This window comes from Eretmochelys imbricata, chromosome 7 (genome assembly GCF_965152235.1).
Source record: "Eretmochelys imbricata isolate rEreImb1 chromosome 7, rEreImb1.hap1, whole genome shotgun sequence".
Classification (NCBI taxonomy): domain Eukaryota; kingdom Metazoa; phylum Chordata; order Testudines; family Cheloniidae; genus Eretmochelys; species Eretmochelys imbricata.
Window position 1 is genome coordinate 72,845,989 of NC_135578.1, and position 25,516 is coordinate 72,871,504.

General features: G+C 38.1%; 1 protein-coding gene across 1 annotated transcript in view; it reads right to left on the reverse strand.

Moving 5' to 3' along the window:
• Positions 1 to 24,939, reverse strand: part of LOC144268187 (LIM domain-binding protein 3-like) — a 44,401-nt gene extending 19,462 nt beyond the window's left edge. The window contains exons 1-3 of the mRNA XM_077822840.1: positions 24,803 to 24,939; positions 20,653 to 20,823; positions 5,435 to 5,574 (exon numbers count right to left, since the gene is read on the reverse strand). Of these exons, the coding sequence (XP_077678966.1) occupies positions 5,435 to 5,574; positions 20,653 to 20,823; positions 24,803 to 24,939 (448 nt within the window). The remainder of the gene's footprint in view (positions 1 to 5,434; positions 5,575 to 20,652; positions 20,824 to 24,802) is intronic.
• Positions 24,940 to 25,516: the final 577 nt, after the last annotated feature.

The following is a 25,516-nucleotide window of genomic DNA, read 5'->3' on the forward strand; positions in this document are numbered from 1 at the left end:
GCTCTCCTTTTAACCTCTAGGACCTGGGTTCAACTCTTCCCAGGGTCTTTTCTGTACAATGAACTGAAATGAGGAAGGGTCTCTCACTCTGGATTTTCCATCCCACCCACTTGCCATTAAAAAATAAAGCAATATGGTGAATCATGTCACAATCACTGTAATACATTGGCTGGAGAACTGGTGCAAAATGACAAGTCATGAGTATCCATAACCTGCTTTTAGTTCTCGCAAGATAATTATAACTTTTCAGTCATTCATCATTTCATCTTGAAAGCCAGGATTCAGTACAAAATATATCCCCCCATATAACAAATTGGGATTATTATAATTGTTTTTACTTTTAGCAGAGTGTTGTCACTATCTGCTAGGAATGATTTCACCAACCTTGGGATTCCAGCCATTCTGATGAGGAAGGAATAGTATATTGACCTTATAAATAGTTTTCAAACATCTTCCTGGCTCACCTAGAATGTTACTCTTACCTTTGTAGCTCTACACATACAAATTCACCTTTGATTTTTATTTATTTCACTAGCCTTCAGATCTCCAACTCTCGGTGCCATTACAAGAAGTACTAGATTGAACATATAAAATGTAAAATTCACAAAATGTGCCAACAGACTGACCCAACTAACCCATATCCTGTTAAAAAAACGCTTATAATGATTCAGTCACTCAACTTTTAAACACCCTTGCCTCTCCAATAACACAAAAGAAAGGATAAGCTTTGTTATTTTCTCTGATGTAGGGAAATGGGGAAACTACTCATATAACCACTATTACGAGAAGTTGAGTCCTTGCCTCCACAGGACTTAGCCAATTCTCACCCTCCTACTCACATTCAGGGTCACAGTTAGGCCCAACAAACAATTTTCTGATGGGGGAAAAAAAAAAAAAGACTAGCTTCCAAAATAGCAGGGCCTAGTTCCATTTATTTAGGTTCAGATACTTTTACTCTCTTAGACCCTATAGTGATCTGTGCACTGACCTATGCACTTGTTCTGCATGTTCTGAATTTAAAATACCACCAGAAAGAAACTAACAAATGCAATTACCACATGAGGCTTTTTTGATCTGATGCATCATTATTGATAGTTGTCATAGTAGTTTTCTGGTAGCAAACACAATTTATTATTATTAGTAGTAATCATTTACATTGTGCTAGCACCTGGAGGCCTCATGCAGGTCAGGGCCCCATTGTTCTAGGTACAGTACAAATATCTGGTAAATGAGAATGGCCGCTCCAAAGAACTTACTTGACACTGTCCTCACACTTACACACAGGAAGATACAGCTCCTGCCCTGGAGAGTTTACAGCCTTAGGCCTCAATCCTGAAAACACTTACACATGAGTAATTTTACACATGTGAGTCATTCTATTTGATCAAAGGAGTTAAAAGGAAAGATCTCCTTTATCTTTTACTGTTCTCAATTATCTCACTGCTTTGTGGAATAAAAGATTGCGCTGTAAATTGCTCTGTACACCCAAGCACTGTCCTAGTCTAAAAAATCACAGTTGAAAGAGAGAAAGCTAGGTATTTCCTGCCACCTAGTGGCATTCATAGAGAACAACAATCCTTCTTGTCAAAGGGGTGATGATTTTTGAAAAAATGATTTCTGTTCAACACCAGGAGATGTGCAAAATATGCTTTTCCCAGAGGCACCAAACAAGGCAAACATCTAGCAGTGTAACAGTGCTTTGAGAGATTAGCATGGATTAGTGGCCACCCCTCTGGTTTGAAGTACAGCCTCTTATTAGTAATGGCCCACACGAGCCGGATCCTCAGATGATTTAAATTGGTGTAGTTCCACTGTAATTAATTTACACCAGCTGAGGATCTCATCCCATGCTTTCTTTCTGAAAAATAGCCTCCGTCATTTTCCACAACCATGCGGGTGGCAGGCTTGTAGAAACCTTCTTGGTTTGGGTTTTCTAGGGAGAGATTATATATATTGTAACACTGATGGGTATTTTGATCTGAGGGTAATTGCTGATAATAGTCTCTTAGGCCCCAATTCAGCAAAGTGTAAAAGCACAAGCCTAACTTTAAGTACATGAATAGTCCCATTGACTTCAAAGGCATTAGTCACATGCTTGAAGTTAGACCGGTTTTTATGGAACCTTGATGAATCAGTGCCTTAACATATACATAATTAAATAGACTCCCAAAGGCACCCAGAGGTTGGGATGGGCACACTTTTGTTTAGAGTACTAGGAATCTGAATAAATAAATTACAAAAACTAGAAAATGCCTTACGGTATGAACAGACACAATTAATAGTTAGATATTTTAAAAGTGAATCTCACACTTTGGAAAGGTGTCAGACTGACAACTCAGAGAAATGAACTCATATTTATCCTTGGTACAGCCTTAGTACTGTCAGCTGCAAGCTTCCTCACATTGCCACCGATGTAATCCTTTTTTGAGCTAGTGAGACTACTTCTACAGGACAAAGATTAGTTCAGATGGGATACCTATTCAGTCTATAGCTGCTAATTAGAACCAATTGTGCTGATGGTTTTGGCAGCATATATATCTTTATTCTAAGAACTGGACTAAGATCAGAAGTTCATTCCACACAGGAAAAAAGATCTGTCCTGACTTTTGGCTCTACAGTAATATAAATTACTAGAAGCAAAGTGGACAGATGTCTCAATGTGACCGTCACAATCCTGGGTTGCCTATTTACGGAATGCCCTGGCATCCTGACTGCCCTCACAATGCCAATTATCTTTAGTTTTCTTTATTCTAGAATCTCAACCACTGCAGCTGAGGAGGTGAAATATTGTCGCACACTGGTTTGTTGCTTCTTTTTTTCTGCAGAAGAAACTTATGACAAGGGTGAGATTTGGAATACTGTGGTACCAGCTAAAAGGCTGCAAGTGGCTGATAGGCATGAATGAACAAATAACTCCCTCCAAACACCTAATCTTCCTCAAGGGACTGGGATCTCCCAATGCCTCAGTGAGCTGCAAATTCTGGTAACAGTCTCCACTGTCTCACCATTGCATGCAGTGGACAGTAGAAAATGAAGCCAGAGAACCAAGTCGCTACAATGGGAGTGTGGCTCTGTAAATTAGAAGACTTTTACCTCTGAAGAATGAAGCTCAGGTTGCATTTAGATGACATGAGAGAAATGGATGTAGTGATCTCAAGTCTGGTCCTTGAATAGCTGTCCATATTGCTCAGAAATGGAATAGCAATACATACTGCAGGCTAGGTATGCACTGGCAAAGTTTTGAGGGGAAGTTTCCACTATGCCTAATGGCACTATGTGACAGCTGGCTTTAAATCAGTGCTGTCGATCCATCACTTCCATAAACACCACAGAGCTGTTTTCGCAACCCCCATTCTAAGCAATAAATTCCTTGTTGAACAGTCCAGGTCTCCTGCCTGTAGTGTCAATTTATATCCAGAAATGTAGTCTACAGTTGCTACCACATTAAGTAGCAGCAATATGTTGTAGAGTGACTACAATAAATTGCCTTTGGCCTAAACGCTATTATTTTCTAACACATATGTAAAATACAGTCTCTCCTGCATCTGAAACCTTGGGGGGGGGGAGGTTTTGATTCATAAGATATTAAAATATCTCCTTGTGATTGTTCTCAAGCTCCTACCAGTGGAGGGTGCTTTCTGCCGGGGTTACCACAATTTGCATTTTCCTCTTTTTCTCTCTAATAGATAGCATGAATGTTCTGAATGTTGGCTCTGAATTCCTCCTGCCCTTTGGGGAACACTATGCTCCTGTGGTACCCATGGAATAATATACATAGACAATATGAAGATTTGAAATAAGTACATTGTGTCCAGAGACCCATGCAGGGCTTGATTTTTAAAGCACACATTTTAAGTCTGCAATTAGGGGCAATGATGCACAAAGACAGCTATCTGCAGAATTGCAAAAGAAGTGCCCAGGGCAATGGAAAATAAAGGCATCCCTCTGCCCAACTGTACACCTAATTTAGGGCCCAAATCCTGCCTGCAATGGCTTCTGAAACTCATTTACTTTAATGAGAGTCCTGAGTACTCAGGGTTTGCAGGATTAGGTCCATCAGAACTCTAACTGAGCACCCAGTGTATCATCAGATATCCCAGAGATGTTTTAGGTATCCTCTTCTCTGTGCTCTCATCTGTATTATGGGAATAGATTCACTCTTCCTTTAAAAAAATGAATGGGGTCCTTGTTCTCCTTTGCAGGACAGCAGTAACTCCCACTGACTTCAATAGGATTTATTCCTATTGAGTGGTGAGAGAATACGGACTGGCATATGTAACTAAAAACAAAATTAGTAGAAGTTTAAAGCTTTACTGTTAATGATGTTGAGACCAGTGATGAAATAGTTCCTTTAAATAGCCTAAAATATGTCAGATATTAGCTGGGTTATGTCACATCTATACCTCCCCATGAGAGCTTTTTGCCTCTCTTCCCTCTTAATTTAAGATACCTTCTCTTCTCTCTCAGAACTTTAGAATGGATGAGGACACTGGACTCTTGGGATTTATAGGCAGATTTGGCAGATTTTTCTTATTTACTTGGACTGCAAGATGTAAATCATCCTTGAAGCGCTCTTGCCAAGAGTACAGTACATTTATTTGTTAACTGAATTAAGCATGTTACTGGGATGGATAGGGATAGAATTTTTTTATTGGTAAGTATGTTTAGATTTTTATGTCCTTATGGTTTAATTTGTGCAATCTGGGTTACACATATTTGGTCATAGTTGGTTTTGGAGGTTTGTGGTCGATTTGCTCCACTTGTAACACATTAATACAAAGGAAATTTAAACAAGAGTTAACACATTTTCTAAATAAGTTTATAATCAAATATACCCCCTCAATAATTGGATTTGCAGGGAATGGGAAGCAAAACATTGCAAACAAAGTGCTTTTCAAGAATACATCATTCCTTACACGTGGAAGTAAGTTTGAGACGCTCGATTTATGGCCTTACCTATTTTGCAAATATACTCACTCAATTTAATAGACTGTCATACCTTAAGCCCTCTCTCATTTGTTTCACTAACACATTTAGGTGCACAGAGGGTCTAGCATTCTTAAACCTTATTATCAATATTCAAGTGCACATAAGTTCCCTTGTTGCTTACTGGGTACACAGCTTGTGGTTTGCAGATGCATTTCAGATGCCTCGCACTGGGAAATTTAGATCACTCTGGTTTCTTGTTAACCCCCTCCTTTCTCCTTTCCTAAGTCCCTTTCCTCTGACAGTGTCTTCTAAGCCGAATTAAAACCCAACATAATTCAGAAGTCACAATATTAGGGTGGGTTTGAAATTAGGCAGAACAAATTAGCTAATTTCTAACATGGCCAACAGAATTTGGTCCTTTATGTGTAAAAAGGCCTTGCATTTTCTGCATAAAAAGCTACTGGACATTAGTATGGACGCTTTCACCTTTTTGAAATCACCTTACCTGGCTGGTAGACAGAGGGCCTTATGCTAGCAGTAGTGACAACTCTTGGTTTTGGAGCAGGAACTGGACTTTCACTGTAGCCTGAGGAAGGAGCGGTACCCTGGAAAACCGGTGTTGATGTATAGGACTGGCCCGTACCTCTAAAAGCAAAGCAAAGCTGTGAGCAATTTCCAGACATCAAGAGCCGCAGATTAAGAAATCAAGAGATTTGTCAGCTTCCATACCACCCCAAGGGATGCTTCCTTAATGGCACAGAGAGAAGAATGTGAGATTCATTAGCCTTTTTGGTCACTATAGGTGATGAAGACAGCCAGTGCAGCCCCTATCACTGGCATTTTAATGACTGCTTTAAAAACAAATTTAATGAGGAAAAAGAGCCTGCTGTCAGTGTATCTTTAACATTGGCACCTTTACAGAATCAATCCCTTTGGTTGGGAAAACTAGCCAAATAGGGGACCTAATCAATCTCTAGTTTTGAGCGTGACCAACTGCAGGAAGATCCCATTTAGCAGGGGTTGATCATTTCAGATGTCAGGGCTAGGCATCTGAAAATGAGATTCTTGGTCCATTTGCCTAGTGCCTACAAAGAGGCTTCTCCTGGTCTCATTGAAATCAGTGGGAGTTTTGCTACTGATTTAAATGGGAGCAAAATCAAACACAATTCAGTGATTTATACTAGTGCTATGAGAACTGGTAACCCACGTCTTTTCAGTGGGACCAAGCACTTGGCCTTTAGAAAGCAGGGAGAAAAATATATCTCATCTCTGAAACTAGCCCCTTTCCAGGTCTAGGATGAGGTTATAATCTATTCATTTATTTTTCTAATGTTTAAGTTCGGAGGGTTCCAAAAGCCTCTGATTTGCAATTACATGATCTCTCCCCTATGCTCCTGGATTGGGAAACTCTTTGAAGGATTCCAAATAGCAGCAGTGAGGGATTTCAATGCGGAAAGTCACCCCTGAGGAGTTTATCTCCACACATAGGTGCTGCCACACCCCTGGCTTGAAGTGGCTTCCATCACATACAGGGTTTACAGTTTGGTTCAATGGCTCTCAGCACCTCTATAAAAATTGTTCCAGCACTCGTGTCTCCAGCACTTTCTCACGGTACAGGTGATGAACCTGAGGGTATGTCTACACTTACCAGGGATTGATGCTGCTGTGATTGATGCAGCGGGGGTCGATTTAGCGGGTCTAGTGAAGACCTGCTAAATTGACCACAGAGCGCTCTCTGGTCAACTCTGTTACTCCACTGGAATGAGAGGAGTAAGGTAAGTTGACAGGAGAGCATCTCCCATTGACGCAGTGCAGTGTAGACACCGCAGTAAGTCAACCTAAGCTATATCGACTCCAGCTACGTAACTGGAGTAGCGTAACTTAGGTCAACTTACCCCAGTAGTGTAGCCAAGGCCTCAGTTTGATAATAGTAAACCACAGCATTATTTGCAGCTTGGATTTACTGATCTTCACACTTGCAACCTTTTTACTTTAATTAAATGAGTTGAATGCAATTTAGTCTGGAGGACTGAGCACTGGACTTGAAGCAACATCCACTTACCTCAGAGAGGTCTTGTGAGGCATACATTAATTAAATATTGCAAGGTCCTACCAGTACACTGGGATATAAGATCAATTTTTATTAGGACAGCCAGTGAAATAAGTGGGAATAAGAATTTCTGGTTCCCAGGCCTATGCTCAATCCATCTCCTTGATCATGCTGTTTTTAAGAAACATAAAATGTTTGATGACCGCAAAAGTAGATACATTTCACTGAAGAACATTTTTCATGGCAAATATATTACCCTACTTATGCTATAAAACCAGATTGTCAGAAGTGTGGATGCAGCTGTCGGGGTGCACAAATTCAGATACATTCACAAAATACCTTAATTTTGTACACGCACCCAACCTCTAATGTTAATATTTAAATCAGTTGTTAACATGTGGATTAGTGTGCACACACATAAGTACATACACACCCATACTTTTTTGTGGTCTTGAATGTTGCACAAGTGTAGGTTTTGGAGATTTATTTTATTAGGTGCTTTTAAAGGGAAACAGGATGCTGGGGGAGAGATATCTGAGCCATGGGAATCAGTGAGAGGAACAGATGAAACCAGCTACATTTCCTCCTTCCCCGCTCACAGTGCAGTTGCAGACAAGTGTCTCCAGGGGAAGGGCAGAGCTTGTGGCTGGTTTCAGTGGCTTGTCTTCAATTGTTTCACAGAATAACAGCTCTCGGACAACTTCAGTTGTTCTTTGATTTTGCAGCTCCTAGAGCTCACTCTAACATAGGGTGACTTCTCTGGTTTAGGTGCAAGAGTTCAGGGATGTTCCTGAGACCTCAGAAGGAGTCCCAAGAGCTACAGTTGTACCAGAAGGATCTACAGCTGTCTGCTTGCAAATCTTCAGCTTTATCTACTCAAGCAATCTGGTCATCTGGAGATGATTTCCCTGCTCTACCCCAGACTATGCCTGCTGAACAGTGTTTACAAACAAGGGCTGCTGCCCTCCCCACTCCTCACATAGTTCTTCCAGATGCTCTATCAGATGACTTGGCCATGTACATGGTACTCCAATCACCTAGCTCTAGCTCTCCTTCCCCTCTGCTGAGCAAGCAGCCTCCACGCAGGTAAAGAGCCCTTGCTCCTCTACGTACTGTGGAAGAGGAAATAGGCTGCAGACTCTCCAGTTTATTCAAGCCCCAATTCTACAACTACCAGAGAGTCAGGGATTAGATTAGACAGAAAACTTGCCTTGGGAAGGGGTGAAGAGGAAAACAAAGGAAAAGAAGAAGCGCAAGAGGAGAACAGGCAGAAGTCAGCAGATGTTGAAGTTTATGCTCTGCAGCAAGCACCTCTCTGCAGCAAGCACCGTAATCCATACAGGAAGAGTAAATTAAACCCTTGCTGGGGCTAAACAGTTCACTTGCTTTCCTCAACACCATGCTTGCTTTACAAACTCCTTTTTTCCTTCAGTCCCACTATTTCATTGAGCCTCACATGGGGAGGATCCCCCAAGGCCTCGTTCAGACTCTTATCCACATGTGCTGCAGGATTTAGGGGTTCTGACCATTGAGGCCTTGTTTACACTAGAAAGGTTTTGACAGTAAAAGGGAACAGATATCCTCGCAAACCCTCCTATTGGAGACACAACTTATACTGGAAAAAAGACAGCTTTTGCCCATCTAGCTTATACCAGTTCTCTGAATAAAATAAGAAATAAGACTCCCTCTCCCCCCCCCCCCAATATTACTGCGTTTACACATTCCTAGCTATGCCAATATAACTTAAGTGTAAACATGGCCTGAATTTGGTTCCATTGTGCCATGGAGAATATGAGGCACTGATTTTGACAAACTATTCTCATGAGTTTGAGTTTACTGTGGACTCTGCTATATTGTGCCACAATTCTGTAACTATGAAAGCTGCTCTCAATGACACAGAATCAAAATTCATGAAATTGTTTGCATTTACAGTTATTTCCTGTTGCTGTCCCCTCTTAAGTGTCTTATGCATATAGCTGCCAGCTGCACTGAACTTCAGTTGGAGAATAGTGAGAACTCACACAGAATCATTGCTCTTTTTTGTATTCTAGACAGAATGACTAAAAATCCCAACCTAAATACCTTACAGACAGTGTCCATTTAATCCAATACTGACACCAATTTTTTTGAAATGTAAGAGCTTATGGGACTCTGTTTCAGTGGCATCCTAAGGTTACTGGAAACAACTCAGTAGTAGATTTGGCCTTATGTGATGATTTCAAAAGGCAATAGTGTATGTTTTAGCCAATCTGAAGATCTTTCATTACTTTAAGCCTTATTATTCAAAGGGAAAACAGTTACACAAGAAACAGTGCAACATACTTACTTTTAAAGAATCTGATCAACACTTGCTGTGTACGGTAGGATATTATAAATTACATTTATTATAAAACCATATCTGAAATTCAAGTGTATCTGCCATTGCTGAGTATGTTCTCGTCTCATACACCTGGGTTCAGTAGTAAAGACCCTTTTTAGGACTCTAAATTTGCAAAATGCATTAGGAAATCTGAGTCAGGTTACTCATGTTTAGACCATCATGCAGAAAAATAACTGCTTTGTTACTCATGTATTTCTCAATATCTATAGCACTTTAAAACTCTGCCCTAGATTTCCTTGTACTTGTAGGAAACTGGTGTCTGCTAAAGAGAAAATCACTTGGAGTAAATAAAAAAATTGTCTCCAAACAAACGAAAAACAACAGCACCACTGAGTTCAATAACCAACTATGGAACTGTTTATGAAGACAACCAAAGTGAGGATGCAGATTAGATTTAGTGATGAAGAGGAAAAGACTCCTGTAAGAGAGAAATAAAGCATTGAGCTACATCATTAAGGGTTTCAGTGAAGCTAAATCAGCTTTGGAAAGATTTACCAGCTGTAATTTCTGCCGCAGAAAGTAAATAGTGGTTAAGCAGGGGACAAAAGATATCCTGAGGACTGAAGATGGTTTAATGGAACAGTAAAATGATAACATCTCTGAAAGGCACTGAAAGTGCCCAATCTTAACCGAATGGATCTGTAACAGACAATAACATGTGAGAGGAAATGAATTAAATACTACGTTTGAAAACTATTAGTCATCAGGAAAAGGAGAGAGGAGACATTTTTAATAAGATCACTTTTAGGTTAATAGTTCACTAGAAGTCTACTAGTAGCATTAAAGTGGTGTGTTAAATACTTTTAATGTGTAGTAGCTGCAAAAGATAATATTTTATACCTCTTTTTTGACTGGTAGCTGATGGAGGTGGAAGAATGCCGGTTGAAGCTAAAATAAGACAAAAGTTTGTGTTTTTATGCAAAAGAAAATGTCATTTGAAATTGAGAACAAAAAAAAGCAGGATAATTAGGGCATCTTATCCTTCAATGAGTTCCTTATGAAAAGGAAGTATATACTATATTCAATAAGCAGTATGTTGAGGCATGTTAAAGTACATGACATGCACTACTTTTCATCTGGGTTACAAAAACAATGTTTTACTGTTATTGAGCCAAAACCTGCTCATCTTATTCAGACTAGAAATCACACTACAGTCTTAATAAGGTGAGGACAATTTGATTCATCGACTAAAATGCCCCAAAAAATCACTAGCTTTATACATTGGTGTTAATTCTTTAGTTGTAGGATTTTAGTTTTGCAATTAGAGACAGTTTGCTTTGACATTCACTAAATACTAACACAAAGAAAAAAGGTACATTTGCTTTGTTTCAGTGTCCACAAATCTGGATACTCCTAAGTTGCACAAAATCTTAGTAATGTGAACCTTGAATTGAAACATCACTTCTTAACTTGGGAGCTCAGCTCCACCATAATTATGGTGAGGCAAACAGCTGTCCCATAATAAAGACAAGTGGCAATGTAAATGAAACCACAGCATCAAGCTACTACACCAAACTTTTCCCTGGTTATTTTCAACCCAGACTGCATTTTTCAGTTGGTGGAACTGTAAAGGATAAAAATAAAGGGATCAGCCTGCAGAGATAACACTTAAAAGTCTATGGAAGATTTGATCTTGTGAAATGATGGATGTATTTTTATAAAATGTTAAAAAATGAATGACAACAGATTTGTCCATCGGATTCATGTCAAAGTCAAGCTATATATTACGGGTGAAATCCTAAATCAGTTATAATCAATAGGAGTTCTACAACTGTCTTCAATGGGGCCAAGATTTCACCCTATGTCTTTACAATGTTATTGAACTAGGTATTTAGTTAGCTATCCTTTAAACCTTGTGAAATAGGCTGTGAAAGAGTCAGGTTAATATTACAGGCTTTAAAATAAGGGGAAAATATGATTAATCAATTATTAATGACAGGCTCCAAAAATAATCCTGTAATCCCTTTCCCTGAAACTATTTCTTGGGGAACACAGTGTGTTTTAACTGAAGGGAAATCATTAAAGAAACTGACCTATCTCTCTTAGATCAGATTTCATTAGTTAGGAACATTGATTAAGAAGTTCCATGCTGCCACACATGTCTTGGGAGACTTGTTTTAAGTATCCAGGGAAAATCCATTGGCCTGGATTAGGCAACATGGAGAAATCTCCCTCCCATTGTAGCTGAGTAATTTTATGCATGAAGTTGAGGAGAAGGCTCTTCTAAGAGAAACTAGGCCTGTTCCAGATTTAAGGTGAAAAATTCGATTAAACCGGTGGAATGGACTAGATCGTCCCACAACAGCAGCAGCAAAGATATTACTGCCAGCAACTTCTTTTTTCCCTGAAGGTTTAGAGCAAAGATTTTTAAAGATGAGTGTCTAAAGTTGGTTTACTAGGTCCATATTTTAGCACCTAAATAAATTGCCTTGTTTTTAAATGAGAGCTGCTGGATGTTCAGTATTTTGAAAGATCAGGCTACTTATCTCGGTGCCAAAATGTGGATTTAGGAATCCAATTATAGGCACCCATTTAAAAAAATCTTTGGTATGCTCCTGAATGGATAGTTTATAACAAAAGAAACAAGAAGGTTTCTATGTAAAGAGAAAGAATCCAACTCCAGCTACAATTCAGCCCTCTGACCACTGGTATGGAGCTCTACCCCTTCAGAGTCCTCTTTACCTGTAACTATAAGGAAACTAATTTTATACAGGTTTCAGAGTAACAGCCGTGTTAGTCTGTATTCGCAAAAAGAAAAGGAGTACTCGTGGCACCTTAGAGACTAACCAATTTATTTGAGCATGAGCTTTCGTGAGCTACAGCTCAGTCAAGTGAGCTGTAGCTCACGAAAGCTCATGCTCAAATAAATTGGTTAGTCTCTAAGGTGCCACGAGTACTCCTTTTAATTTTATACAGTTCATCTGAGGTCCCAGTTAGCTCTTCGGTCTCCAGACCTGCTGCATTACTGCACCTTGTACATCTATGGGAGATCTAACCTGGGAGTGTATCCCTTGCCTACTGATAACAATATGAGGACTTAGAAACTTGTCACCTCTTGCTGTTCCATTTTGAGTGCAAATTAAGATTTCAGGGCACTAACATATCCAACTTCTTAGTGTAGCCCTCTTTGGGTCCCCTGTCTTGGGCTCAGATAATTGATTGTGGCAAGCTGTAATTCTGAATATGCTAATTTAAATAATTATTCTTTTCAATGTTCAGTTGTTTTTTAGATAGGGTGAGGGGGGTATCATGGTCCAGGATGCTACTGAGAAGCAGAAAGAGGTAGTTAAGTAGTAAAGGAGTTTATACGTGCTCAAGGCAAACTTGCTTGCTCTCATTTACTGATTAAGTTCCCAACCTTCAAACTGCTACATGCACCAGCAGACATTTTTGCCTATGTAGAATTCAGTGGGGCTGCACATGAGTACCTGTGCATATCTATTTGGAGGAACAAGGATTAAGAGTGATTCCTAAGTCTAAATGAAAAGGGATGTGAATAGAAGGGAAATGGAAAAAGGATCAAATAAAACACACTAATAAGTTTATAGTTAAAGGTTGAATTAGCGATGCAATTAATGTGATCAAAATGGTGTCTAGATCTTTAATTACTAATTAGTTGTTGCTACATATTATTATATTAAAATCTTATGTAATTAGCATATGATTTGTAGTTTTGAGAGTGGTTACCTATCATTTTCAGAGCACAAATGGACATAATTCATTTTGAACCAGAATATATTACTCAAAAAGTTAATTGTGCAACTAAAGATTATGGAAAGTACCATGGAAAGTGAAAGACATCTGACAGTTACCTGTCCATCAGAGTAACTGTTACACGGATATTAATGACAGAAAAATTCAATTATCATATTTCAAACTGAAAAACATCCTTGCTGGGATTTACAAAACCTTAGTCTTATTTCAGGGATCTACACAAAGGAGTAGTTGCAGTTTCTTGATAATCTATCTTTTAAAAAGTATATACATACAATCAGCTAAAGAGCCATTATGTGAAAACCCACTTTCATTCTTCCTGAAAATCCTAATTTCAGGAATTTTTACATGACAATCTATAAATTTAAAGTTCAGTTTTTCAAAAGTTCTTAAACAACTATTATTTAGATAATCCCCTATTTTAAAACCCTGTTACTGCATATGTACAAGATAGGAAGTAATGTAGAAGAGCTAACACTTCTGCCATCATAGTCTTCTAGGAGGATATTTTTCTTTTATAATTTAGTGTTTATTAGTCTGATTTTTTTTAAACACTACACTTTAAAAACCCTCCTGCACACAAGTCAATGAGAGTTTTGTCTAAGTAAAGATGGCAGGATCAGACCCAAGGAATTTAACACACTACCACTGTTGTATTTAAATACCAAAATCGGAAACCAACAAAAACAAACAAACAAAAGCTAAAAACTACCACTATTGTACCTGAACCCATACACTGAGAAAGGAGGGGGTCTTAGATCAGTGTGTTCTCATTACAACGTATGCTGGTACACTGCCAAAACTCAGAGACCCAAGTTAAAGACAATGTGTCATCCTTTAATATTTTAATCTCTGACACAAGTTAACATGTACACAAAGTGGGCCTGATTCTCCTCTCTCATACACCAGTAATTGTAACTCCATCAGACGTCAATGGACTTATTGCTGGTTTGCAAAAGTGTGAGAGGCCTCTGATGCTTTGGTTTGGTTTGTTGAGAGCGACAATACTGACAGTGAAGTTGATTCCAGAACACTATCGGACAAGCAAATGTGGATAAATTAAAAATTGAAATAACAAAATAATAACATAATGATAACAAGCAGCCTATCACTGTATACTTGTACACATGTCTAGCATTAATGTGACAAAATGTAAAAAGAAAGAAAAAGCTACAGTTAGTCAATGACATTTCAAGAGAAACTATTACATTTTGATTTGGGAGTTTCTCAGCAAATTGTGTAATGCTAATTGAGCCCAAGAATTTACAGCTTTCTGATTTACCCTGTGCTTTCACTCCAGAGCATGATACTGTTTAGGAGCATAACTTTATTGGACTGATTGTTACTTAAAAATAAACCAGGAAGATGGCAAAATAATAAAGCATTCATAGGAAAAATTCAAGTTAAAAAAGATAATTGTCTGCAGTGCGACTATTCCAAGGATCTTATATAAGGGATAGAGTGCTGTCATCCAGTGACTAGACATTTAGAATGGACACAGGTAATTAACAGCATCTCATCCTGTTCAGAGTCCGTTAGAGATCCTTATTGACTAAGGCAGGCAGTTTCATAATCATAAAAACAAATTCTGAAGTGATTTTAACCAATTCCTTAAACTGGAGAACTGATAGTTTTAAAGCTTGGTGTCTTCTTTCTCTTCCCTACATCAGTAACCTAGAAATAGAAATCAACAATGCACAACAAATCTGTCTTTTAGCCCAAGTCAACCAGTAGACATGCATTTCTTACTTAAGGTTAGGCAATAAAAACAAACTGGTGACAACGTTACAAACTGAGCCCAGAAAAAGAAACATAAAAAGTATTTGTGGTTTTATTTTTCTCCCTTCCCACAATGTTGTTCATTTCCATTTAGATGAGATCCCTCATTATTTTCTTGGAGGAAAAGAGCTGGCACCAGTTTGTACGGAATCTATAGTTGGCCTTATGAGCAGTTAATATACCATGGAAGTAAGTAACCTTACTAGGATTGTGTGTACACACAGTCACCAGATTTGCCCTCAATTATACCAGGCTAAGCCTAATGCAGTTACATGGGTGTAAATGAGAGAAGAATTTGGACCACAGTCAAAAAAACACACATCAGATAATTTTTGTGTCTCAGGATTTTAGATTCAGGTGACGCTCCCTTAGTTTTATTCATGAAGAGCAACTCGCCCATCCAACTAAGTCTGATTGCAGAATTCAGCTCTGGGATTTTATAGACAACAGACTAGACTTGCATTGCTTTTCAATGAATGAATCCCTCACTTGGAAGAAACAATTAACAGAGAACCTTGGGAACTGGGTTGTTCTGTAACTCCTACCTGGATCAATCCACCCTTCCCTGTCTTATCCATACTTCAGTAGATACGGTGCCTGAGACAGGACTGTGAGGTCAGTCTGTGTGGGTAGTTTTAAGAAATCACTGACCTGCTATAAATTATTGTTGTGACAAAGTTTTTCTGAAGCCATCACATTTTTTCTGGATTTCTTTCCCTCTCATTCTGATGGATTTATCAGTGACTGTACACACAAACAGAAGTTTTATATCCTACCTCTCTCTCGCTGCTGAGTGATGCCTCACAGCCCAGCAGTTGTGACAACATAATGACTTCTCTGGCAGTTAAATGTCAATGTCAGAAGCACTGGATTGTGGCATCGCTGAACAAATCAGACAGCAGGGAGAAGCTGAGTATAAAGGAGACAGCTTCGGTTTATGAACAAACAATCTTAATAATCAGCTATGTTAATAAAATAAATGCTCCTCGGAATAGCCTGAAATTTGCATTATGAAATTTTAGAAAGTTACTACATGGTTAAATGTTGGCAGGATCAGGCGCTAAGACCACAAATATTTGGAAACAGACCAATTATTTGAATGGAATAAAAAGTATAAAATAGTGGGACAGGTGTAATCCCTGGTGTAAAACCAGTAACTTTAATGGGATGAACATGGTCCAAAGTATCTAAAACAATTAGATGGAACAAACTTTCAGAAAGCTACATATGGGTGTAGCCTCACAACTACCTAGTACTCCTGGAGTTAAATCCATGCTCAGGATATGGAGAAAAATGAATCCCTAACTCTCCAGGCGAGTAGTCTACAAAAGGAAAAATGCACTGGTAGTTTTGCTGTACACTGTATTGATTCCCTACCCTGGAATGATTTAGAGAGGGCCTGAGATATTGTGCACAATAAATGTAAAAATAAACTCAAAGGAGAATTCTTTGGAGTCAATGTGCAGTTTCCACTCCAATTACCTCTGCTGTGGACTAACAATGAGCAACTGCTTCTAAGCTGCTATTTGCTACTTGCTACAAGCAGCTTCTGTGCATCTATTGTTCCATACAATCACTATTCTAATCTGTTTCTGCTTTCTTTGCCTTACGATGGGAAGCTGAGTGGACTCGCACATTTAGGAGTCTCTTCATTTATCCATGTCCAAGTGATTTTACATCCGTAACTCCCATTAGAGCCAAGAAGAATCACGCATGCAAATCCCTTTTGCAACCATTTTAAAAAAGATCCCCATAGTAGCAATCTGGAAGGCTTGGAATGCAGACTGACAAAATTTTGATGCAGATTTCCTGGCTTGCAAGAGTAAGTGCCAGGACTTACATTTGTTTACAATTTTTGTTCTGATCTATGGATAAGGTTTAATTACAAACAGAGAGAAATACTTCCCATGAGCTTACATGGCAGCTAGGACCACGTCCTCAAAAGAAATAGCTTTTGATGCCTAACTATATGTAGTATTTTTTTCCCCAAGCAAGTAAGAGATCTTCTTTGGTAATTAAATTTTTTTTGATCAATCTCAATGATCCCAGACCCCATTCTCAAACAAATAAATTCTAGTTAAAATCAGCATTCAAGCGAACAAGATAGCCCCAGCACCATTTACAAGTATAACCAAACACAGAGTTGGATGCAAATGCAGTAAAAGAATTCTTTTGGAAAACACTGAGCACCAACCCTTTGAAAAAAAGGCCTCTAAGATGTCTCAAGTTGGACATCCAAAAGTAATGGAGGCACCCAAAATCACTGGTCACTTTTAAAAATCTTGGTCATACACACAGAAAGCTAAAAATCAACACTTATCTGAATACATGTAAAACTGTTTAGTGAAGTGGTGCAGTGTCAATAAGAGGACCCCTTCCAAGATGTTGAAGGTCTTATGGCAAGATTTTCCTCTTCTGGCAACATCTGGCTTCTCAGTGAATTCCCCTAGCAATTATTTTGCTGTACTTTATATATATATATATATATAGAATTAATCCAGTGACCCATTAACTTTACATAAAGTGAAAATGTATGTACCAGATTAACACATCAATTAGTTCTTCACTTCTCCACATGAGTTCTTACAGCTCTGGTTGCTTTTATTTACTTATATATTTATTTATTTGCAATGCCCTTGGTTGCAGATTTGACCTAGGACCTTACTCTATTTTTAGAAGTTAATGGGGAAAATTTGAAGTCAATTGTAGTGCCCAATGAGACAAATTCATCTCTGGTGTATTTCCTCTGAAGTCAGTGGAATTACACCAAGAATGAATTTGGCCTAGTTTGTTTTAGCTTGCTTAATATGGGAACTATAGAAACAGATGGAGTGCTTAGTGCACATATTTACATTCCAGAACCAATAATGATTTTCCATCCCAGAGCTCTTTCAATTCTGCATTGTTGCTAGAGAAATGACAACATATTGAAAGGTTTGAGATATGCTTGTGGGTCACTTATGTTTTCTATAATATAAGATTTTTATATATAAAATTACCCCAGATTTAGCCTTCAAACCTGTGTGCTCTTTTCACTGCAAACAATGCCCTGAGGTGATTTCTGTCTGTTTTATGTTGAGATAAAGCACACTTGGATAATTATTATCTCAACTACATTACTGACTGACTCAGTCTCTCTCATCATCATCATCATCATCTAATTGTGCTCAAATAATAAATCTTAAAATCCATTGCCTTCTCTACTGTTCAGCCTGATTAAATGTAAATGCTCCAAAGCAACTAGGAAAGCCTGGCAGAAAGCATTATGGTAGTATTCTTTGTTTCTAATTATAACTATTTCTAACCCTTCTCCCACCAGTGATCTGTCATTAGTTAATCATCGTTTAAAATACAATAAAAGTAGGTCTGATGAACCTTTAAAAACGGGGTCAGCTGGTCACATTATGATCCAAATTTTTCACCAAGTAAAACACAGTTTGGGGTTGCCACCTCTCTTAATTAGACAAACACCACACAAACAAACAAATTTGAATCTGACATACAACTAGCTGTATGAGCTCTGAGAACATATTTTAGTCATATACTTTAAATCTAATACTTGAAAGATCAAGGTTTTCTTTTAGCTTGGTTTTAATTCAGATAACATTAAAACAAACAGGCTGCTCCATGGAGTAAATTTTACTTCTCAATGTTCTCTCCCAAGCCAATCTTTTAAGAAGTTAGGAACCTCAAACTGGAGTGAATAATGAAGAGTGAAGACAATCTAACTAAAAAGAAAAATGAGAGATGTTTGCAAAAATACCTAGACTGAGCAGAGATAGCAGACGAAACAGTGGAAGCTGCTAGTGACATGTTCTTGGACCCAGGGAAAGGTTTAGGCTGTGACAGAGAGCTGGGGCCTGCAAGCACTCTGCAGAGGACACAGTAAAAGCATGAAAGCATGTACAAAAGAATGTTACAAGGAGAACAAGAATGACATCTCAGAACTGAGCCATGTATGAGTTCAAGTATAAGACAACCACTCTATAGTTACCAGCAACACATGTATTTTCTATGGAATACATCTGCAGACCCACAGTATAGCACAACCAAGCACATTCCTACAGAAGACAAAACACATAAGTTACAGAAAAAATATTAAAACAGGACTCTCTGGATAGCTCAGAAAGGTGGTAGTTCAGACAAGTATTTTGTTTGAAGGCATACATTTTTACCCTGTAAGGACCAATATATTTGAATCAGAAGTCAAGACAAACATTTCAATATTCAGCTAATGCCAGAGTAAAGAGGACAAGGGTCTTATGGTCATTTTTGTTGTGATCAATCCCAAAAGGTTGTTTATATTCTTACCTATATGGAGTAGGGATTTGCTTTTTCAAGAATGTGTTATACACTTCATTGTCTTCGTGCAGCAGTTTAAGTAAAGATATACTGAGGGCTAAAATTATTTAAACAATTATTGTACATGAAATGCTTCTCAAGCAATGATGTTATCAATATAATTAGGAAAATAGAGTGTAGTACTTTGCTTGGTCTCCCTTTGCTGGCTGGATGTCTGGCTCTATGGCATCAGAACAAAAATACAGAGTCAAACAAAAAGTATTTTGAAAGAAATTTGAGATATTAGTAGCTAAAAAAAGTCAATATTCATAAATATTTTTCAAGTGTCTTGGTGAGAGAATATCAGGTAAAAAAAAAAAAGCTTTAGAACAGAAAGAACATTTCCTACCAAATTATGCAATTTTAAGATACTGTAGGTTACATTTTGAGCCTCTATTTTTTGAGAGTAGTTCATATTATTGAAGGGGAGACTTTTTGTTCCTGGCCACTTAAAGTGGGCTAAAATGTGCAAGGTAAATGATTTTCAAAGCTTTTAGGAGCAAAAACTGTAAAAGAGAAAAGAAAAAAGATAAAACGTAAATTCATTCTTACTCTTTTGACAATTATTATGTAAATGGCAACATCATAAACATCACCCATTTTTCCCACAGTCTGAGGAGTCTGTTCACCCTAGATATACATGTATAATTCTCAATATTATACAGCAATTATGAATACTCAGTGAAGTGAGAATAGACTCTGAATTAATATCTTTGTTCCTTTTTAAATCTTGTATTAATTGTATAGTAAAATCTTATTAGAAAAAACACAGTTAAATAGAAATGAATCAACTTAGTGCCTTTATAGAGAAGTTAACCACCAAATGAATGGATCTACTGACATCCTGTATATGGCACATCCCATAATACTGAGATCTGTCACACTACAGTAAATATCAAAAATCCTACTATACACAGTGTGTTATCACCCAAAGGGTTAAACTGCATTTTGCATTTTCTTCTTTGAACTTCTAAAGGGCATTGTCACTGTTTAGGTATATTAAAATCCAGATGGATCTTTGTAGTAGCTTGCCTAATTTATTAACCTGTTTATTTCTTGATCATTTTAACACTGCTGTAATGCAATGTAAAGGATTTTCACTCGCTATTTTAATTATGAAACTTTGGTGTCCTCACTACTGGCGACAAAACAGTTCTATTTTTAACATCAGATTTTCTTTTTTGAAAATGTAAATTATATTCCTCACTTGCAAGTATATTTGATTAATTTTGTCTGAGATCAGTTTGCATCTTGCAATTTCCTTCCAAACAAAAATTCAACACTCCAACAACAAACAACTTCAGAATACATAAAACTAGGCAACATATTTTCCCGATATTCTGCAAACTTGGATAAAGTTCCGCCCCCCACTCCCATGTACACACACACACACACTCACAGCACTTCTAAACACCAAACAGGGAGACATCTGCAAAAAGACAATGCAAAAAAGCATTACCTTTGGAAAGAGGAAGAGAAGGAATCTTGTACTACAGAGATAGGAGTGGCTGATGGTGGTGTCATCTGATTGGACGTGTTTTGAATAGCAGTAGCAGGCGGATTGGCTGAAGCAACTGGTACAGGAACAGAGGCAGAGCTGGTAGACACTGGCGCATGCTCAACAGGGGTACTAATTAGAGTTAAATTAAATAAAACAAGAAGCATCTTAAAAAGGTGTATGTTTACTGTGTAAAGGCACAAAACCTACTGTGTTTGGCCCCAAAAGCTGCAAACAGAGTGACAAGCTGTAGTACTGGGGGGGAAAGCACAGATATGGCAGGTCAAAAGCACATTTGTTAAGCTTTTTCTGTAGCTGCGTTAGGACTAAAATTAGGTTTAATCCTGAGTTCAATAATGTTCTCATCTGGGTGAAATTCATCCCACAGCACATAAGGCCTTACTGCCCAATCCTGGTCCCACTGAAGTTAATGGCAAAAAAACTCCCAGAACGTGAGACTTAGGTGGTTGTGAAGAGGACTGCAAGAACCCTCAGTGCTAGGGTAAATTTCACTCACTTATGCATAATATTAACTTCCGGATCAGAGATTACATTAGGTGGAAGCATTAAAAAAATTAGATTGATGAAAGGAAACCAGTTGTACAATATCATCATAGGCCTGAATAAACAGAATTGCTACAAGTTACTGCTGTTCTGGATGTTACTGAGCAGGAACTATCGGGGTGTAATCTCCTCAGTGCAATGTGCAGGGTGGTACAGTGCTAGAGAGCTAATTATGGCTCAGTCATTCTCTGCTCAGCACTCTTCATCCCATTAAAAGTTCGAGTAGCAAGCCATATCCCTGACATGCCCCGCACCACCCCCAACAGCAGGGCTGAAAGAAGGGATGGGGCAGCATATGAGTTTGCTATACCATTCCTAAGCCTGCTTGGGAGATGAAGTTAGTTTCTGCTCCCTTTGTCACACAAGTGGAGCAGGAGCAGACCAGAGCAACCTATCTTCCCTTATCTGATGACAAAATAGGCTTATTGAAACCAAAACTACATCTAGTCTTTTTGAGTACAAAATATTGATTATAACACTTTATTTAGGCACTTCTATGTCCCTCAGCACAATGATACCTGAACACCTCTCAGTTGTTAATGGATTTTATCCTCACAACAACTCTGTGAGGTGAGGAAGTGTTATCCTATTTTACAGATGGGAAATTGAAACACAGTGTAGATTAACTGATTTGTACAAGGCTACAAAGGAAGTTTGTGGCTCATCTGGGAACTGAACCTGAGTCTCCAGAGTCCCAGGCCATCGCCTATCGATTAGACCATAGCCCAGCATGAATAGCATATGCTACATTGAGGAGGAACTCTCCAAGTCCTGGGCTGAAATGTTTTAATGACACATGTAAAAAACGGAAGGCAAATAGTGAATTTACTAGCCAGCTGTCAGTAAATGAAATAAACACACCTAAGTCATTTGGAACTATCCCATTTGAAAAGGAAACAAACAGAATTCAAAACAAAGAAACAGGAAAAGGAAACAACCCCCATCTCTTTCTCTTTATATGTTGTATCTACCATTAGCTACAGAATGAATAAGCTAGTGAAAATATCCACCACATCGACAATTTAGGTTTTCAAATTTTTCCACAGAAATTTTCCAACCTTCATATACATATGCAAAACTCAGATCTAATCCTCATTGTTCTTGATGCCATATTTTAACATGCTGTGGATTCATTTGCCTCAGCCACTATCCCAATACATTATGTATTATTTAAAGCATATAACACTGTAGCTGTACAATGCCCTGGCTTCAGAGTTATGAATGCAATACCATGTTTACAGATAAAAGAAAACACAATATATTTGACTGTCTATGCAAGCAGTGTGGTAGCTGCATTTCCTCTTTTTGGAATGGATATCACACCAAAGTGGAGATACTCTAAATTTTACTCTTATACCTTAGGTTTGGCAAATTTGCATGGACTGAAACCATGCCTCAAACAAAATGAGATTTACTGTATGTTTTTTCTTAAGAGGAAACATAAATGAGGAAGACAAAAAACCATGGGTGAAATCCTGTTCCCACTACAGCCAATGGGAATTTTGCCACAGGCTTCACTCCATGGCTAATAAGCCTATGGTATGGTTATTCAATTTTTGTAGTGAATCTTTTAAATGTGAGCTGAAATACATACCCAATAATTAATCAAACAAAGGAACACTAAGAACTTATGTGGACATGTACTTGTGTGTGGGCAGGTTTGAGGCGGATGGGCATGTTATAGTAGATATAATAAAACTGAATGCAAGCACATTAAAATACATTATAAGGACATCAAACAATAATGTTACATGTTTTGAAGGTTTCTTTACTTAGGCACTAGAAATCTAAAAGTCACATAGGCCTGAATCCCTCTTCTGCAACTGCAGATCACTAGGATATGCATTCATTATTCCAGAGAATAAGAAAATAGTTACACAAAGCATATATAAATAGTTAAGTCAGAAATGTGATCTTGCTACCTTTAACTTCTGCACTTTGGACCTAATACTTTGTTTACTTCTACCAGTAGAATCCAGAGTAACTTCACTGTCTTTACTGGAATCACTCCAGCTTTACCACAGTGTAATGACAGCAGAAATTGGTTGTTCCCTGTTTTATGAATGCTTGTAGTTGTGTTGAACAATCAGTTTTTGGATTAACCCCTACAAAACCTTAGACTGGAAATACTGTCCCTACTAAAGGCAATGGGTGGTTTGCCATTGACTTCGCCAGAGCCAGGATTTCACCTTTTGCAGGAGGAACATTTCATACACACAAAAGAGCAAGCTGTAGAAATATGTAGCGATTTAGCAAGTCTTTCTTTTTTGGGTAGAAATAATAATACTCAGCACGTATACAATGTCTGCAGCTTGAAAGCTCTTTATATACATTAACTCTTAGAACTCTTCTTTTTAGAAATAGGTAAACAAATCCAAAGGGAATTCTGCCCTCAGTTAATATGTTCAACCCACTGAATGGGTGCAACTTGGGGCAGAATTCAGAGTAACGAAAGACCACCATGAGAATCAGTGGCAGAGCCAGGAGGTTCCTAGCAGTTCTTCAGGTGTCTGCTGATTGACTAGGGATGAAGTCATAGTTTATAAAATGAAATAGCTACTGTATATCAGAGCATGAATAATAATTTTATGATTAAGTACCTTAAAGTGATTTACTGTTATTTCCTTACTGGTTCTTCTCCAGTTCACTTTTAACCAACCACCCCATTCCATCAGTATTTACAGTATTTTATATTTTAAGGGGATAATCAAAGGAAATGTAAGTTCTTAAATAGCTCAATATCCTTAATAAACTATAAAATGAAATGTTCAGCATGGTAAAGTTATATGGATGAATATACACACGCATGTACGTATATTCTGTTACCATTTTGATGTTCACACGTGAGAAGGAACACAGTTCAGCAGAGGTTAAGCAGATGATAATGATTAACAACCATATTTAAAACACACGCACAAACACACACCTAAAAATAAGTACAGATTACACTCCTTTACCTGAGAAGAGTCCTAGCCCTATGAAATTCCAGGTCTAAGAGTCTTGCAATAGTAACTAAAGAGCAGGTTATTAAAGTAGTAGTTAGTCTCTTTTAAGCAGTGCACAAAGTTGTTTTTGTTTCAGGTGCTCCAAAGAAATCTCTGGTAGGGTAAGGATTGAAATTGTAGGGAAGATAAATCAAAATGTGCAGTCAAAGAACTAATCTCTTCTATTGTAGCATATGTTAATAATGGAATTGCTGGAGATTGCATTTATAGTAGAATACAACATGGATGTGTTTTGGACTTGCATTAGTAGAAAGAAGAGCTCTATTCAAATGCCAACTGAGCATCCATTCAATAGAATGGGTTGCTGTTTCTGTGGAGATGGTTCCTATGTGACTGTCACCTGCCTGGTGGTAGAGCAAGCCATTCAGAAAGTCACTTACAACAGGAAGCATATGAACTAAAAGCTGGTGAAATTTATAGTACTTAGATATTTGACTTTTAGGCAATGGCATTTTTCATATGAAAGAGTTAGAGAATGTTATTACAAAACCATACCAAAGCCACAAGCCAGGTCAGTTATGGAGTTACATGTTGCAGTGTACCTTTGATTATTGGATGAAGTCAGAGGGGCTTTCTGGCCAGTCCTGATGTAACTGGCTTCCCTTTGACTTGAACCCGTTCCAAACCTCACGGAACCCTTGGAGGCCACTGGCTTAGCTTTGTCAATGTTGGCATCCATGGTGCGTGACTTAGGAGGATGCCAAACACTTGAGGTCACATACTGTGCCACATGATGAGAACCTGTAGGGCTGGGTAACAAAGATTAGAAGGGTGTATGTGCATGAGATATATATTTTAACCACATTACCAGTTGCTTAAATGAATATTAGGTCTTTGAGAGTGAAGAAGAGTTCCAGCCAAAAAAGTAGCCAGTGCTTTTAAGTGAGAAGTGTTGTATTTGTTCCACTTAGTTTTCTGAGATCCAAACGCCTACCATGTAATCTAACAAATGGGACATCATTTCAGAACATTCATGTCTACCCCTCTGACGTAGGACTTAGAATGTCAATGCACTGGGAAAGGCCTTAAGGAAAAAGAGTGAGAAATTGCTGAACCTCAGCACTAAAAAAAGCCAGGTTAGCTCTTGGTTTGATGAAGAAGGCTTCAGTTTTCTGACTGACATCTTATTTGGGAAGAGATTTACATCAGCAAATCTCCAATGTCCTCTTATTTTATCCCTTAAGTCCCCTTTGATATCACTGCAGAGTCACATGTGAAATCATACCAATCTTCAATGCCGTATTAAAGACTATGGT